Here is a 16,699-nt window from a genome sequence, read left to right as displayed (position 1 = left end):
GGATTGTGCTAACATGTCCCTAACAGCAGGTCCCTAACAACATTGCAGTGTGCGGTTTCTATACAGATTTTACCTGTCAAGGGTGCAACGAAGGCATGTAGCAACCTCCTTGCATTTTATTCTGTGGCTAGATAACCTTGTCTCTCACCTCACTTCTCATCTTGTGTTGAGTTTTGTGCTGTTTTATGATTTGGACTTGTGCTTTCAAAATATTGGAGCCACAGACATGACTTCTGGATGAACATTTAAGATCTAGTTATATGGAAATCTTTTGAAATTTATTTCGTTTTATCCCAAGAAATAAAACATTTGATGTGTTCAATGGCCCATTTGACTGTCAGCAAAATACCAGTATTCAGAAATCATGTTGACCAGTGCGTGTGTTCTGTTTGAGGTTGTAGTGATCTTGGTTATTTTTCTCTTTGACTCCATCTATGTTTTGTATTTTTATCTTAAGATCAATGAATGTAGACTGGGTACCATCCTAGTTACCTGCATGTATGCAGGTATGGTTTTGATGCTGGTGGGAACTTTTCGGTAGCCGGGGATGTAGGGCGCTGTATCTCGTGAACGGATGGTGCGAGCACGACGATTTTTGGTACGTGGGTTGGGGGTGGTAGCCTAACACTCAGGTTTGATTTTGGGCCTCCTGGCGTTTGAACTTGACATTGCAGGTGGCATTTTTGGTGTTTTGGGGGCACTTTTGGCGCTGTGTGTCCGGAACGATACGCGCGATTGCGACGATTTTTGGTGCATAGGTGGGGGGTTGTTGCCTGTTGCCTAGGATTGACTTTGGGGCTTGTCGCGTTTGAACTTGACCCGGCAGGTCGAATTTTGTGTCCGAGAGGGGTGTTTCCGGAGTTATATCTTCTGAACGGCTGGTGCTGGCGCGATGATATTTGGCACATGTGTCGGCGGTGGCTGAATAATGCTCAATTTTGATTTTGGCGCCCTTGGTGCTTGAACTTGACATTTTAGCTTACCTTTTGTGCGGGCACGGGGCGTGCGCTGTATCTCCGGAACGCAAGGTACCATTGTGTTGCTATTTGGTACGTTAGTTGTTTGTGGTGTCCTGGTGGTCAGGTTTGATTTTGGGCCTCCTAGTGCTTGAACTTGATACTGTATAGGTTGATCCTGTTTTTGTGTGGTTGGGGCATCCTCCCAATATCTGCTTGGTTTTAAAAACAGATTATGGTTGGGTGTAGAACCATCATCTGGCCTGGGCCACCTTCAATGTATCAGGTTACTTAGTGGCACTGACAGTTTGCCAGATGACGGGAGTGTACAAGATTATATATCTGTTGGTCAGGTATAATTGGAGTTTGCTTATTACTCTTTGTGGTGTTTCTAGAGCTGTATAGTACTGAGTTTTAAGTTTCGGTACAAGTTCCTTTACCCTGTTGGCAATCATGGTTGAACTTGAACTTAAACAGAAGAAGATGCAATTTTCTAATGTGGAGGAGAACTGTATAGAGTGTGGGCATAAGAGAAAGGTATGTGTATGATTTGTCCTGTGTTTCTTTTTGTTTCTTTGGTAATGCCATTTCCATACTGTATACAGGTAATTTGTTGTTATGGGCTAGTCATATTCGCTTGGTTTTTGGGCCTGCTTAATCTATGGTACAGGCAGGGTTAAGTGGTGGAGGCTTAGCTTTGTTCTGTTTTAAATTCAGTATCGTTGGTTGCATTTTGTCGCGGCAAATATATGATGAAATTCCCCTTCTAAGCAACTGCTCATTGGTTTGCGGGGATGTTTGCTGGGTGTTTGCTCTGACTACAACAGCTTCTGAACTTTTCAAAGCTTCCATTGCCAGTAGTCTGTGTAACACAAACTCCGCTGTCCAGGGCTGTAACTGGCCCCTCCCCGCGGGCCGGCGGATGTTTGGCGGGCTGCTATAAGCGAGATTTAATCAGGCTACATTGCCAGCAGCTTGCCATCTATAAATGGGATTGACAAGGACATTTTTCATAGTAAATTATGCTGTTAAATTTGGCTTAGATACTACAGGAGATTTAGGTTTGGGTTGGATGGATTGAATGAAAATATCATACCACCCTGGGGACTAACTGTTGCTGCTGCATGGGGGCTACCACTATTCATATTGTCTAATGTCTATGGAACTACAGATAAAAGTATCATTGGTCAAATTATGCAAGTAACATTCCGATGTCAAGTGAATAACACCCCAGAAATAAATCTTTAATGAATATCATTGGAAGAACACAAACCAAGGAGACTTAGCAGCTGCATTAGGTCAGTACATTGAAATAGGAAGATATTAGTATATCATGTGACAGAGTAACTACATGTGCATGGGCCATCTGAGACAAAAAAAGGTAGCGTCTCAACAACTTCAAAGTACTGTGGTTGGTTACATACTTAAGAAATCCAAAATAAGTAATGTTCATCCATGTCCAAACTTACAAATTCAGAAAATGGAATTTCAGAGTCAGACTTTTGCATAGTGCACAACCAACACGGTAAAAAGCTCATTTTTCCAACCACGTACCACAGACAAAAAGGCAAAAATACCCAATAGGTCTACAGAAACCCAATACATTTCATGCAGGCCTGAGGTCTACGAACTCTTGTTTCTTCAGAAGTCGTATTACGCATTATGATTCTGTTTGTTTCTCTGTATAAAGTAAGAAGGAGCTCAAATGATCAATCAAACCCACCAGTGCTTGAGCATGGAGCGGTTTCCGGCCCGCCTTTTGGATAGTTTTTCTTCTAAGTGTTTTAAGTACCGGCATGAAAGACACGTAGCCACGTACCGGTAGGAAACGAATCATAAGTATTAACGTTACCTGTCAGATTTAGGTCACTTTTTCAAAGCGGGGCCCGGTCGGGATGTTTTAAGAAACGATAAAATAAAATGTATACCTAGAAATGCAGAAATTATGCCCATGAATCTTATGTTGACATTTTGAGTATGATTATGTCTTTTATATCATTCTTTTCCCTTCCGAAAGCTGCACGGCCGGGCCCAGGTTTGGAAATGCGACCTAAGCCTTACACCTGTAACGTCTGGGTAAAACGTGTGACTTAAAAAAAGACGGCCAAAAACCTGCAGTTACGGCGGGAATCGTAATCTCCAAGCAGATCCAACGGTAGCATAAGATAGTATCAAAAGCTGGCGGAGGAGTGAAGCCGGCTTAGGAGTGAGTTTCGCTACATGGCAAATGGACACCTCTTGGCTGACTGCACTGATCTGCTTGGAGATTACGGGAATCGGTCTACTTTTGATGAACGTACCGCTCTCACATCAACATCTACTTTTAAATTCGAGAGCGTTCAGATCAAAAAGGTTGAAAAAGAATTCAACCTCCTTGCTCAGATAACATCACTCACACAGCCGAATGGTCCCCAGGACACGCGGGGGGTTTTCGGCTCGCTTTTCTAGGCATGGCTTAGCCCTGTATGTGCGTCTTTCCACCTTTTAAACTCGCCTACTTGAAAAGCGGTTATTCATATTACCTGTTAGAAGTCCTGTTAAGGTTAATTAGCAAGGGAAACGCGCTGAAGGCGGAAAAAAAGAGTCAACATCACATGGAGGTGTTCGGTTTTCGCGGTCTGCTCATTTTTTGATCGTGACACTTCAAGGTGTCTAATAGTTTTGATTCTCCGCTACAGACGTCTTGCCATCCACCTACTCGAGAAGTATCAAATTACGTCTTGACGCTGTTTTTAAAATGTTATACAGTGTAAGCCGCTTAATTGCACGGCCTATTTGCCATTGAATTTGGTGCAATTATCCGGCTGATGCAATACTGCGAAGTTATCTAGCTGGACCGCACCGGTTTTGGGATTCCCGGGATTCCGTGCAATAAACAGACGTGTGCGATAATCCGNGTTTAGGTCAGAGATTGTGAGCAGGAGTAATGCTTAAGTCAGGGTAGATAGATATGTGAGATAAAAATCATTTCAATTCGAAAACCTATGATTTTGCTGCCATTCCTTCATCTTTTCCCTAGATAAAGATGTCGGCACCAGGATACGGGTCTCCCACCGAAGTAGACAAGCAATGCTATGATGGGTCTCCCAGCGAGGTTTGCAACAGCAAAACAACTGATGATGGACACCAGATGGCAGTACAAAGCGTCCGGGCGAGTACCGCTGGTGAGAAACCCTACATGTGTGGGGAGTGTGGATACAGAACGGCTGATAGGTCTAACTTATCCCGACATATGAGAACCCATTCAGGAGAAAAACCTTACAAGTGTGACCAGTGCAACTATTCTGCAGCACAAAACCCCCACCTTGACCATCATATGGCAGCGAAACACACTGGTGAGAAACCCTTCATGTGCGGAAAGTGTGGGTTCAAGACAGCACGAAAGACTTACTTATCCCGACATATGAGAACCCATACTGGAGAAAAACCCTACAAGTGTGGTCAGTGTGACTATTCTGCAGCACAGAAAGTCCACGTGGACAGTCATATAGCAGCAAAACACACTGGTGAGAAACCCTATATGTGTGGGGAGTGTGGGTACAGGACAGCTTTTAATGGTTCATTATCCCGACATATGAGAACCCATACTGGTGACAAACCCTATATGTGTGACCAGTGTGACTATTCTACAGCACATAAATCCGATTTGGTCAAACATATAAGGAAACACACAGGTGAGAAACCCTACATGTGCGGTGAGTGTGGATATAGGACAGTTCAAAAGTCTGAATTATCTCAACATATGAGAACCCACACAGGTGAAAAACCTTACAAGTGTGGCCAATGCGACTATTCTGCAGCACGGAAACACAGTTTGGACCGGCATCGCACAAAACACACTGGTGAGAAACCCTTCATGTGTGGAGAGTGCGGGTATAGGACCGCTCGAAAATCTGACTTATCCGAACACATGAGAATCCATACAGGGGAAAAACCCTACAAGTGTGACCAGTGCGACTATTCTGCAGCATCTAAATCAAATTTTAACAAACATTTAGCAAAGCACATCGGCGAGAAACCCTACATGTGTGGGGAGTGTGGGTACAGGACAGCTTGGAAGTCTGACTTAGCCAAACACATGAAAATTCATATGGGACAAAAACCATTCAAGTGTGAGCAATGTGACTATTCCTCAGTACAGAAAAACAATTTGGACAAGCATGTATCGGCTAAGCACTCGTGATAAACCGGTGAAAAACCCTACATGTGTGGGGAGTGTGGGTACAAGGCAACTCTGAAGTCTACCTTGTTCCATCCCTTGTAAAGCCGTACAGGTGAAAAACACTACAAGCAAAAAATCAAATGTGAAAAGTGTGACTCCTGTAGCAAAAAAATTCTGGGGGAAAAGGGTATATATATATATATATATATATATATATATATATATATATATATATATATATATATATATATATATATATATAATTTAACATCATTTGACATAACTTTGCTCTTAAATGATAAAAACGGTATTGTAAAGTCTGTTTAACTCAAGGACAAGTGTCAGCAGACAGATTTAGTGAACATATAGACAATAATGATTTGTATTATTCCATAACTGTATTGATTATACGCTTGAAAGCTTTCTAACCTGAATCTAACTTCGATAGAGATAGTTTAACATTTGACACTGACCATTGCTATTTTATTCTCAAGTTTCTCACAAATTTAAAGCCACCTTCAAATTTAACTCGCAAATTTGAAGTATTTTAAAATGTGATGAATCTATGACATGCGACAGTCAATATCGTTAATATTTATTATCATTAACGTACAGCCAGCTCCTTCAAAAATAAACTACGCACCTTCGTTCGATAACAAATACTCTGTAAACGCTTGATACTAACTGTTCTTACTGAGGGATCTCGTTGTCATTTGAATATATTATAGTGTTCATATGCAGTAATCACTAAATTATCAAATTTCTACCGTAGAGAGTACTACAGTACCTGTTCTTACTGATCGATCTGCATTTTAGTACGCATATATTATAACGTTCACATGTAGTAATCACTTCATACTGCCTTATAGCGTTCATAAGTAATAATCATTCTATAGCCGTACATAGAAAGTCACGGAATGTTACTTATATCCTTGATAGAATAGCGCAGATAGTTATCCATATACTGCCAATACATGCATCTGTATACCTTTATTTTAAGTCTTTTAGTAACAGCAAGTTTGTTGCCAACCTTGTAAACAATTAACTAATAGAAAACTAAGATTTGACTGACAATGGTACAGTTTCCACTGTTTTCAAGTAAGTATGATACGTAAGTTACACTAGTGAAATATTACTGGTAGTCTTATCTCGTATATTATTCAACTACTAGTATACCATATTTCATTTTTGTTGTGTTCCTTGAATATGTATTGACATATTTCTCGTTCACACACACACAAAAAAACGTTTTATACATTGACCACGAAGCCTTGTTATGATTTCATGGTCTTTATGGATGTGGTACAGTATCAAATGTAGTAATCCGATTGCTAAACGCTAGTACAGTAAGCTGGGTGAGTAACTTGGCTAGTAATATGTTAAAGTCCCCCAGACAAACCAATCTAGCGTTTATCTTACCATTCTTTACCATTTTTTTGTAATGAATGTAGACGTTTCTTTAATGTAAGATGAGCCCGCACAGACATAAGCAAATTCTCATACTTTCCCAGAACAAGTCCAGAGTGGATTTCCCTGCCTGGCACGGTAGTAAGTGAGTGTTTCCATGCAAGGCAGGAGGCAGGGCTGGCCGCAATAACCCGAGAAATAGACGTGCGAACCGTTGACAAAACGGGGGAAAAGCCTAACGTGCTATCTGAAGTTAAGAGGTTTATATGGATAACCAGGCGCACATTTTAACCTCCGCCCTACATTCCATTCACCCCTGACCTCACGATACGTCCGAAGACGTGGCCGTGGCCTCCCCCACTGCCGGCTTACTTGGAGAGAAAAAAAAGCGTCATAAGAATCAGGTAAGACTTACAAACGAGCAGGCAAGTATTTCGTCACCTAGTTTAATAGTTTTGTTTCATTTCTGTGGAAGAAAGACCACAGTAACGGGAGGATCCATAGGCATTTTGTAGACGTGACAAAATAGTAGAAATGAAGGGGGAGGGGGGCGAAACCAAACGGTGCGTTCGTATTGCAGCAGGCAAAGTGGATGCAAAATCATATATAGTATTGGTATAGATTGGGACCGGTGAAGTGAGGTGAGGTGAGATAAATAAAGTCATATGGTGAAATTACCAGTTTTTTAGAACATGTTGAAACAACATTCGGCCTTCGACCTTCGGAAGTGACGATTCATTGAGAGAGGGTGTATACATACGGGCATCTAAATATCTAAATAGAAGAAAAGCATCTTAGCGAGCTAGAAGTGGGGTTAATTGTAGTTAAATAGAATATTTTGTAGGAATCTACTTCTATTAGCAAAATTATTGAATTTAAAAAAAGGAACATCGCCTTTTATTATCTGTGCATATTCATGCCATACTCATAAGTGCCTAGTTTAGACGGCTATGAAGGTATTAGAGGAGGGGTGTTCAAAATAATTGCTTTAACTTTTACTAATGAAGATAATGATATGTGAATTATATTGCTAAACAAACGGATTCATTTACATTTTATGGTGCTTGCATCTCTTTTCTTCTATTGTTGTGTGCAATGGCTTTGAACAGCTTAGTCAAGTGGGTAAATAATTGGACGTGTTTGTAGGTGATTTTGTAGTAACTTTCTTGTGGAAGTCTTGAAAGGGTAGAAAATCATTTACTATGAAGCGTGTTAACTTGTTGTGGTGTAAAATGTAATTCTTTAAGTTGCAATTCTATAGCTAAGCCTGATCAAAGAAAACTATATACTCTATTATAAATAAGTATTTTCTGACTTTTGTAATTGTTTCTTCATTTTCTCATTAGATTGGACATGGCAACGGTGGGACACGGGTCTCACACTGGAGTAGAGCAGAACTGCTATGATGGGTCTCCCACTGGGGTTTCTCAGATTGCCTGTAACAGCAAATCAAGCGATGCTGAAAACCAGACAGCAGCACAGAAAGTCAACTTGAAAAACGCTGTTGAGAAACCGTACAAGTGCGACCACTGTTGCTATTCTGTAACATGTAAGTCAGTCCTAGACCGTCATCTTGAAACTCACACTGTTAGAAAGCCGTACGTGTGCGGGGAGTGTGGATATAGCACTGCTCGAAAGTTTGCATTAGCCAGACATATGAGAACCCATACAGGTGAAAAACCGTACAAGTGCGACTTGTGCGACTTCGCTGCCGCAGAAAGGGGTAACTTGGTTACTCATCAAGCAACACATACTGGGGACAAACCCTACATGTGTGAGAAATGTGGGTACAGGACAACTCAAAAGTCTGCGTTATCCAGTCATATGAGAAGCCATACTGGAGAAAAACCCTACAAGTGTGACCAGTGCGACTATTCTGCATCACAGAAATCCTACCTGGAGCACCATATGGCAGCAAAGCACACTGATGAGAAACCCTACATGTGTGATGAGTGTGTGTTCAAGACAGCGCGAAAGTCTGACTTAACCCGACATATGAGAGCCCATACAGGAGAAAAACCCTACAAGTGTGATCAGTGTGACTATTCTGCAGCACGGAAATCCTATTTACACAAGCATCGCATGAAACACACCGGTGAGAAACCCTACATGTGTGGGGAGTGTGGGTACAGGACAGCTCATCATTCCTACTTGTCCAAACATATGACAACCCATACAGGTGAAAAACCCTACAAGTGTGATCAGTGTGAGTATTCTGCTGCACTGAAAGCCAATTTGGACAACCATATAGCAGCAAAACACACCGGTGAGAAACCCTACATGTGTGGCGAGTGCAGGTACAGGTCAGTTCAAAAGTCTAAGTTATCCAGGCACATGAGAACCCATACAGGAGAAAAACCCTACAAGTGTGACCAGTGTGACTATTCTGCTGCACAGAAAGGTACTTTGGACATCCATATGGCAGCAAAGCACGCTGGTGAGAAACCCTACATGTGTGGGGAGTGTGGGTTCAGAACAACTCAAAGGCCTAACTTATCCAGACATATGAGAACGCATACAGGAGAGAGACCCTACAAGTGTGACCAGTGCGACTATTCTACAGCAGCGAAAGGCAATTTGCCCAGACATGTTGGAACAAAACACACCGGTGAGAAACCCTACATGTGTGAGGATTGCGGGTACAGGACAGCTCATAGAGCTAACTTGTCCATACACATGAGAACCCATGCTGGAGAAGAAACCTACAGGTGTGATCAGTGTGACTATTCTGCAGCACAGAAACCCCATCTGGACCACCATATGGCAGCGAAGCACACCGGTGAGAAACCCTACATGTGTGGGGAGTGTGGGTACAGGACAGCTCGAAGGTCTAACTTATCCCAACATATGAGAACCCATGCCGGAGAAAAACCCTACAAGTGTGACCAGTGTTAATCTCCAAGCAGATCCTACAATGGCATAAAATAGTACCAAACTGGCCAAGGAGTGTAGTCAGCCAAGAGGTGTCCATTTGCCATGTAGTGATAGCGGGGCAGAAACTCGCTATCACGGCAAACTCCCTTCCACAACAAACTCCCCTTCCCGGCACAATAGAACATAGCCAACGTTGCAAATCGCGGACCAACGCCACCCCCTTCCCCCAACAACAGCCCCTTCCCGAAGACTGCAAGGGAGTCTAGTATATTCTTACCATGTGTTATAAAACACGAATTTGCCAACGTTTGGTATATGTTGTTTAGAATAGTTGTAGTCAGCATAAACATCAGTGAATACTAACATATTAGCAATGGTGTCAGTAAAAGGAGTTCGAACAAAAACAATAATAAACTTAGAAATTATTTTCTGATATTGCCTGTTCATTTTCTTGGAGAGAAAATTTAGCATTTGGGTTTGTATTATTTAAGTTTTACCCTCCAATATCTTCACGTTAGCATAGTCCATGAAAAAAATTAAGTATGGTAGGCACCAAGGAGCTATTAAGGGCTGGGTATCGATACAGCGTACCAGTACAAAACCGGTTTTTCTTATTGGACCGGTCCAGAAAAACCGGACCGGAAAAAAATTAGGTCGACCGGAGGTTGGACCGATAAGAAAATTAACAGATTATTTTAACAGGCATTCACACGTTTTGGCGCTTGCAGGTGGAAGAAAATAACAAGAGTGAAGTAGAGTAGAGTTTATAGTAATTTCTACCAAGTTTAAAGCCAATCGTACAGGTGCAGGTAGCATTGTAGGGTTTTAAAACGCCAGCGTAAGTCTAATACTCCACCAAACAGATTTCTTTGTAGTAAAATGGACCATTGATATGAGTCATACTGAATCAGGTCCAGGTTCAGGTCCGGACCTAGACCTGATCCTTTGGACCTGAACCGGACCTGCTGGACCTGAATTTTCTGTACCGGTACCCACCCCTAGGTAGGCACCAAGGAGCTAGTAAGGGGTAAAATGACCTCCACCACCAGCCACTGTAGAGCTAACACAATAAAATGCAATATTTAGCAGCTTCTACCGTCTCCGTCTGATTCCACAATAAGATACAACACATGACATTACTATTACAGTTTGTAACAGAGCTCATCAACATCATCCGGGCATGCTGGTTGCACGGATGGACATGACTCTCTTCCTCCATCCTTCCCTATCCTCCAACGCCTTGGGCACGCTTGTTTCAAAGGCTTTGAATTCGATCATTTAGTGCCCCGGACGGTTTTTGAACATTGAACAAAAATTACGAAATTATAGACATATTCTACAACATTCCGTCTGGCTGTTGCATTGCATTTGGACACCCAAAGAACTCTATAAAGTCTTCAAACGGTCGAGATAACGCACCTAGGTCGGGCATCAAAGACGCTTATTCTATGCCGCGTAGAACGCACGTTCGAACTAAGTGCCTACAGTATAACAGGCGTGTGGGCAGATCTTCAGCCGAGCAGTCAGTATCTTCACAAAGTTGATGTAGATATGTTTTGCGTGGTCTACTCTACCTAAGCTTGCATGACCATGTTTGGGAGTCCAAAGTGGAACGTAGCAGAGTCAGAGATATGATACTTAGTTAAATCGCATGCATCTTTATCTACCTTTTGTAAATTTTGAAACAACAACTGCAGGATTTCTCAGAGTACCTTATACAGTGATTAAGTTGTTTGTAACGCAAAACGACTTTTCGTTTGTAAAAAAGTAACCGCCAGAAAGAAAAACTGCTTGAATATTATCTAACATGAAAACACCCATGTCTGTTTGCGATGCTAGTCAAATACGCTATGATTTACCCATGAAAACACGAAAACCAATTAGTGAGTGATTGACAATCCCACTAACGTGTCGGCAGAAATCAAAATACTTTATAGGTAATCAGGAGTACATATTCACCTTCGACCCAAATAATTTCACCTCTGACCCCTCGATACGTCGGAAGGACAAAGCAGCCCGAGACCAACGTTACGCGAGGAGAAAACCCGTCTTAGAAGCAGGTAAGACTTAACAGCGAGCAACCACGTATTCTGATGTTTAGCGTAAGAGTTAGGGGTCATTTCTGTGGGAAAAAGTGGAAGTATTATGATAGTTCGTAGGAGATTTCTGTATGTGTATATGGTAAAAACGAAGGGGGAGGGGGGCGAGACCAAACATACGTGTGACTCTCATATTACCTCCGCACGTCGTGTAGGAGGCAAAATGATCGCTTTGGAGGATGTAAGTTGCCTTTTTGAGGATGTGACATTATATGCGATGCCATGTAAGGCCGTTTAATGGTTTGTACCGCTCACATTTAAAATGATCTGCAAATGACCTTTGAATGCAAGGAAGGAATGGAGAGGAGACTGTTTCAGCCTGTGTCATTTTTCAACTTGTGGGCAAATAGTTTATTTTGTATCATCTACTGTTAGATTCTGCTGTTTCCTAACTGCATCAGCTGTGGGCATCAAATTTGAGTTTAGTATATAGGGTCAGCTGGAGAGAGAGACAATTATGTCACAACATCATCGTTGTTGTATGTTAACCTTCATTTCTGTTATGGGTCTGAACTAAAATTTAACCTCTCTGCAATTTTCTTACAGAAAATACTATATAAATGTACTACTTGGTTTTATGATAACAACAGTTCCTTCTCTTTTTCGGGTAGAATTGATTTTATTTAATATCAGAAAGATTCTGCGCTAAATTGACGTGTTAAGTGGATAATTGAAAGGGATGACAGGGTAGTTGTTGCAGCTTACTCTAGATAACAGGATTATTATCAATATTCGAATATTTTTTTGTAAAAAAAACACATCCAAATTGGGTTGAAATTATGTGATCAAGCTATAACATAATTATTTCCCATCACGATGAGTTGAAATGATTTCTTTATCATTTTCATTAGGACATGGCAACGGCAGGACATAGGTCTCCCACCAAAGTGGAGCAGAGCTGCTACGATGGGTCTCTCACCAAGGTTCCCCTGGTTGACTCTGACAGCAAATCAAGCAATGTTGACAACCTGACGGCAGCACAAAAGGTCAATCTGAAGGACGCTGCAACACAGAAATCTTCCTCAGATGTCCATAAAGCAAGCCACCGTGGCGGGAAACCCTACATTTGTGGGGAGTGTGGATACAGGACGACTAGAAAGTCTGACTTATCCCGACATAAGAGAACCCATACTGGAGAAAAACCCTTTATGTGTAACCAGTGTGACTATTCTGCAGCACAGAAATCCCATTTAGACGAGCATCGCATAAATCACACCGGTGAGAAACCCTACATGTGTGGGGAGTGTGGGTTCAAGACAGCGCGAAAGTCTGACTTATCCCGACATATAAGAACCCATACTGGAGAAAAACCCTTTAAGTGTAACCAGTGTGACTATTCTGCAGCACGGAAATCCCATTTAGACGAGCACCGCATAAAACACACCGGTGAGAAACCCTACATGTGTGGGGAGTGTGGGAACAGGACAACTCATCAATCCTACTTGTCCAAACATATGAAAACTCATACAGGTGAAAAACCCTACAAGTGTGACCAGTGCGACTATTCTGCAGCACTGAAAAGCAATTTGGACAACCATATAGCAGCAAAACACACTGGAGAGAAACCGTACATGTGTGGGGAATGTGGATACCGGGCAGTTCAAAAGTCAAAGTTATCCATACATATGAGAACCCACACTGGAGAAAAACCGTATAAGTGCGACCAGTGTGACTATTCTGCAGCACAGGCTTCTACTTTGGTCAGTCATTTGGCAGCGAAGCACACTGATGAGAAACCCTACAAGTGTGAGCAATGCGACTATTCTGCATCAGTGAAACGCAATCTAGAACACCATATAGCAGCAAAACACACTGATGAGAAACCCTACATGTGTGGTGAGTGTGGGTACAGGACAGTTCTAAAGTCTAAGTTATCCAGACATATGAGAACCCATACCGGAGAGAAACCCTACAAGTGTGACCAGTGCGACTATTCTGCAGCACAGAAAAACAATTTGGACAACCATATAGCAGCAAAACACAGTGGTGAGAAACCATACACATGCGAGGAATGTGACTATTCTGCAGCACAGAAGGCCACTCTGAACAACCATATTGCAACAAAGCACACCGGTGAGAAACACTACATGTGTGGGGAGTGTGGGTACAGGACAGCTCAAAAGTCTACGTTATACCAACACATCAGAACTCATACAGGAGAAAAACCCTACAAGTGTGATCAATGTGACTTTTCTGCTGCAGTAAAAGTTAACTTGGTTACTCATCAAACAACACATACCGGGGACAAACCCTACATGTGTGGGGAGTGTGGGTATAGGGCAGCTCAAAGGTCTACTTTATCCAAACACATGAGAACCCACACAGGAGAAAAACCTTACAAGTGTGACAAGTGCGAATATTCTACAGCACAGAAAGTCAATTTGGACAACCATATAGCAGCAAAACACACCCGCGAGAAACCCTACATGTGTAGGGAGTGTGGGTTTAGGACAGCTCGGAAGTCAAACTTGTCCAAACATATGGAAACCCATACAAGATAATGACCCAACAATGATAATCCGATTGACTTTTACTAAATCGTCTGTTGATAAAGTTTTTTCCAGTACTTTACAAAACGTGGGAGAAAACCCATGTTATCATTGTCACTACTCTGCGATGTGTGACTGAAATTTGATATGTAACATCGGTAAAACTGATGACAATCCGGCTTTACGGGAGCTTGTTAGCAGGATAAGCGACAGTTCGACCCCGCGTGACCCTTCCGGAAGTTCAAGGTGCTTCCAACCTCACTATTGTGAGAATCTCAGTGAGAAAAGCCAAGTGAACTTGAAAGGTCATCCTGCATGTAAAACCTAGCTTGATTACTTTTAACTTCTCATGTTGATGAGTGTCGACTGTGTAAGAATTATAGAATGAGTTGATAGACCTTTTCAAATAGGAAGTTTTTTCTAAGCTAAAGCAAGTTAAGGCATCGGATTAGTTTTTGTTACTTTGTTATATATGTAACATTTGGAGCGTTATGAAATGATATTTTGCCAACTTACTTTGAATATATTCTGTTTCAGAAATGTCTACCCTATAGTGAAGACCAACAAAAGAAAATAATCGACCACACAAAAGCTGTGATCTCGATGAAATTATTTTACTCGTGTCGACAACTAAGTTGATAGAGTGTTAATGAAGAAAAGGAAGTGCACACTATGGTAGAAATGTGCAATGGTAGATATGTAGTTTCATAGGATATTTTAAAGTTTTCAAACTTGTTGATTATTTTCTGATAATTCCTGTTGTTATTGTTAAGGAGGAAACTTAAGACTTCGTATTATGTAATTCTTACCCTCTAATCTATGTATTGCTAAGTTATTATAGGCCACCATGGATATTAGGTTTCAAATGTGCGTACTTTATTGGAGAAATTGTGATATGCTCCAACTGGATTCTAACTGAGTTCGCAGATGACCTTGCTCCTATTGTGACCCACCTTTTCAACGCTTCATACGCAGAAGGGACAGTGCCGGTAGATTGGAAGTCAGCGAACGTGGTCCCAGTGCCAAAATCTGCTGGCGCATCTCAAGCTCGCGACATGAGACCGGTGTCCCTCCTGTCAGTATTAGCAAAGCTTCTGGAGAGGTGCATCTTGAAAAGGCTACAACCCTCTATTCAGTCAGTCCTCAAGGATCAGTACGCCTACGTGAAGGGCTCATCATCGACCCTGGCTCTTGTTCGCATGGTGCAAACGTGGCTGACAGCAGTGGACGCAAACAAGCCGACGCTCGTCAGAGCCATCTTCGCTGACATGAGTAAGGCGTTCGATCGCGTGGACCATGCTCTGCTTCTCCAGCGTGTGATTGACATTCACGTCAGCCCTCGTATGCAGAAGTGGATCTTCAGCTACTTGCAAAACCGACGGCAGAGAGTCGTGATGGACGGGGAGACCAGCTCCTGGCGCACCCTAACGTCAGGGGTGCCCCAGGGAGGAGTCCTTTCCCCTTACCTGTTCCTCCTCTTCATGAGCACGCGTACTACTGTATATGACGACACCTTGAATGTCGGATTTGCTGATGACGTCACTTTGTCAAGAACTCTGTCTGTGCCTTTAGCTGACCAAGACACTTCTGTGGAGGAGGAGTCTTCTCACCTGGACTCCTGGGCAAAAGACAACAGGATGACGCTGAACGGTGGAAAGAGTTTACTTCTCCAGATTTGTTTCAGCAAATCCATTCCAACTCCACCCGCCATCCCTCTGGGAGGTCAACTGGTCCCGTCCGTTGACTGTGCTAAGGGACTCGGGTTCTACATGGACAAAAACCTCACCTTCGATGAACAGATCTCCGCAATGATCAGCAAAGCGTCGCGCAGACTACATTATTTGTGTCTGTTGACGAAGCAAGGTACCAGTGTAACGGACCTGATACAGATCTACCTAACACTTGTACGTCCAGTACTAGAGTATGGCCATGTGATACTGGTTGGGTGCAGTAAAGAGCAGGAACTGGCCATAGAAAGGGTACAGCGCCGGGCCCTGCGCATCATTTCCCTCGGAGGAAGACGGAGCGTGCCTGACTTGCCCACACTAAAAGTGAGACGGGAGGAAGCAGCCGTACAGCTATTTGAACGTATGCTCAGGGAAGACCACCCCCTACATGACTTGATACCACCCACAAGAACAATGGCCACGGGACTCACACTTAGGAACTCTAGGGCAATTAGTTTACCAAAAGCCCGTACTGAGAGGCTCAGAAAATCTTTCCTCCACTGCGCCATCCGTCTCTACAACAAGGCGGTTACTTAGCTCTGCACAGTTTGTATCTCGGTACTGTTTCCCAATATGCTGATTTTAATTAACTGAACATGTCACGAACATGTTAACCTGAATGTAAAAAGTCATTGTTTCGTATGCGGCTATTGTTCTCATGTATTTATGTAATTACGGTAATGCCTGACATGTGTAATAAGGTCGTAATTCGGGTAAATGTGTGTTTTTCCCGCGAGAACCTTACTCAATAAAACATTGACATTGACAATGAAGCCTGTGAGAATTGAGAAGTGACACAACCTCTGGCACCACCACCCGTGGAATGCCCACCCCACTGTCTATGCTACTAATATAATAGAATACAAGGTTTAGCTGCGTCTACTGTCTCCGTCTGATTACACTGCAAAATAAAATACTTAATATTACCGTAAAGTTCAGTCGCGAACACCTCTTCAGCTATTATTTGCAAACCCCAAAACAACAA

General features: G+C 42.4%; 2 protein-coding genes across 2 annotated transcripts in view; both read left to right on the top strand.

The window, feature by feature from the left end:
• LOC118403767 (zinc finger protein 525-like) overlaps positions 1–5,247 on the top strand; it is a 37,167-nt gene extending 31,920 nt beyond the window's left edge. Inside the window, exon 2 of the mRNA XM_035802568.1 lies at positions 3,976–5,247. Coding sequence (XP_035658461.1) covers positions 3,982–5,139 — 1,158 coding nt within the window. The 5' untranslated portion in view covers positions 3,976–3,981 and the 3' untranslated portion in view covers positions 5,140–5,247. The remainder of the gene's footprint in view (positions 1–3,975) is intronic.
• The window catches only part of LOC118403761 (gastrula zinc finger protein XlCGF57.1-like), a 20,827-nt gene extending 6,652 nt beyond the window's left edge, over positions 1–14,175 (top strand). The window contains exon 2 of the mRNA XM_035802560.1: positions 12,350–14,175. Within this exon, the coding sequence (XP_035658453.1) occupies positions 12,353–13,999 (1,647 nt within the window). The 5' untranslated portion in view covers positions 12,350–12,352 and the 3' untranslated portion in view covers positions 14,000–14,175. The remainder of the gene's footprint in view (positions 1–12,349) is intronic.
• Positions 14,176–16,699: the final 2,524 nt, after the last annotated feature.

This window comes from Branchiostoma floridae, chromosome 16 (genome assembly GCF_000003815.2).
Source record: "Branchiostoma floridae strain S238N-H82 chromosome 16, Bfl_VNyyK, whole genome shotgun sequence".
NCBI classification, from domain to species: Eukaryota; Metazoa; Chordata; class Leptocardii; order Amphioxiformes; family Branchiostomatidae; genus Branchiostoma; species Branchiostoma floridae.
Note: the sequence above shows the minus strand (reverse complement) of the source record. Positions and strands in the feature narration are given on the sequence as shown.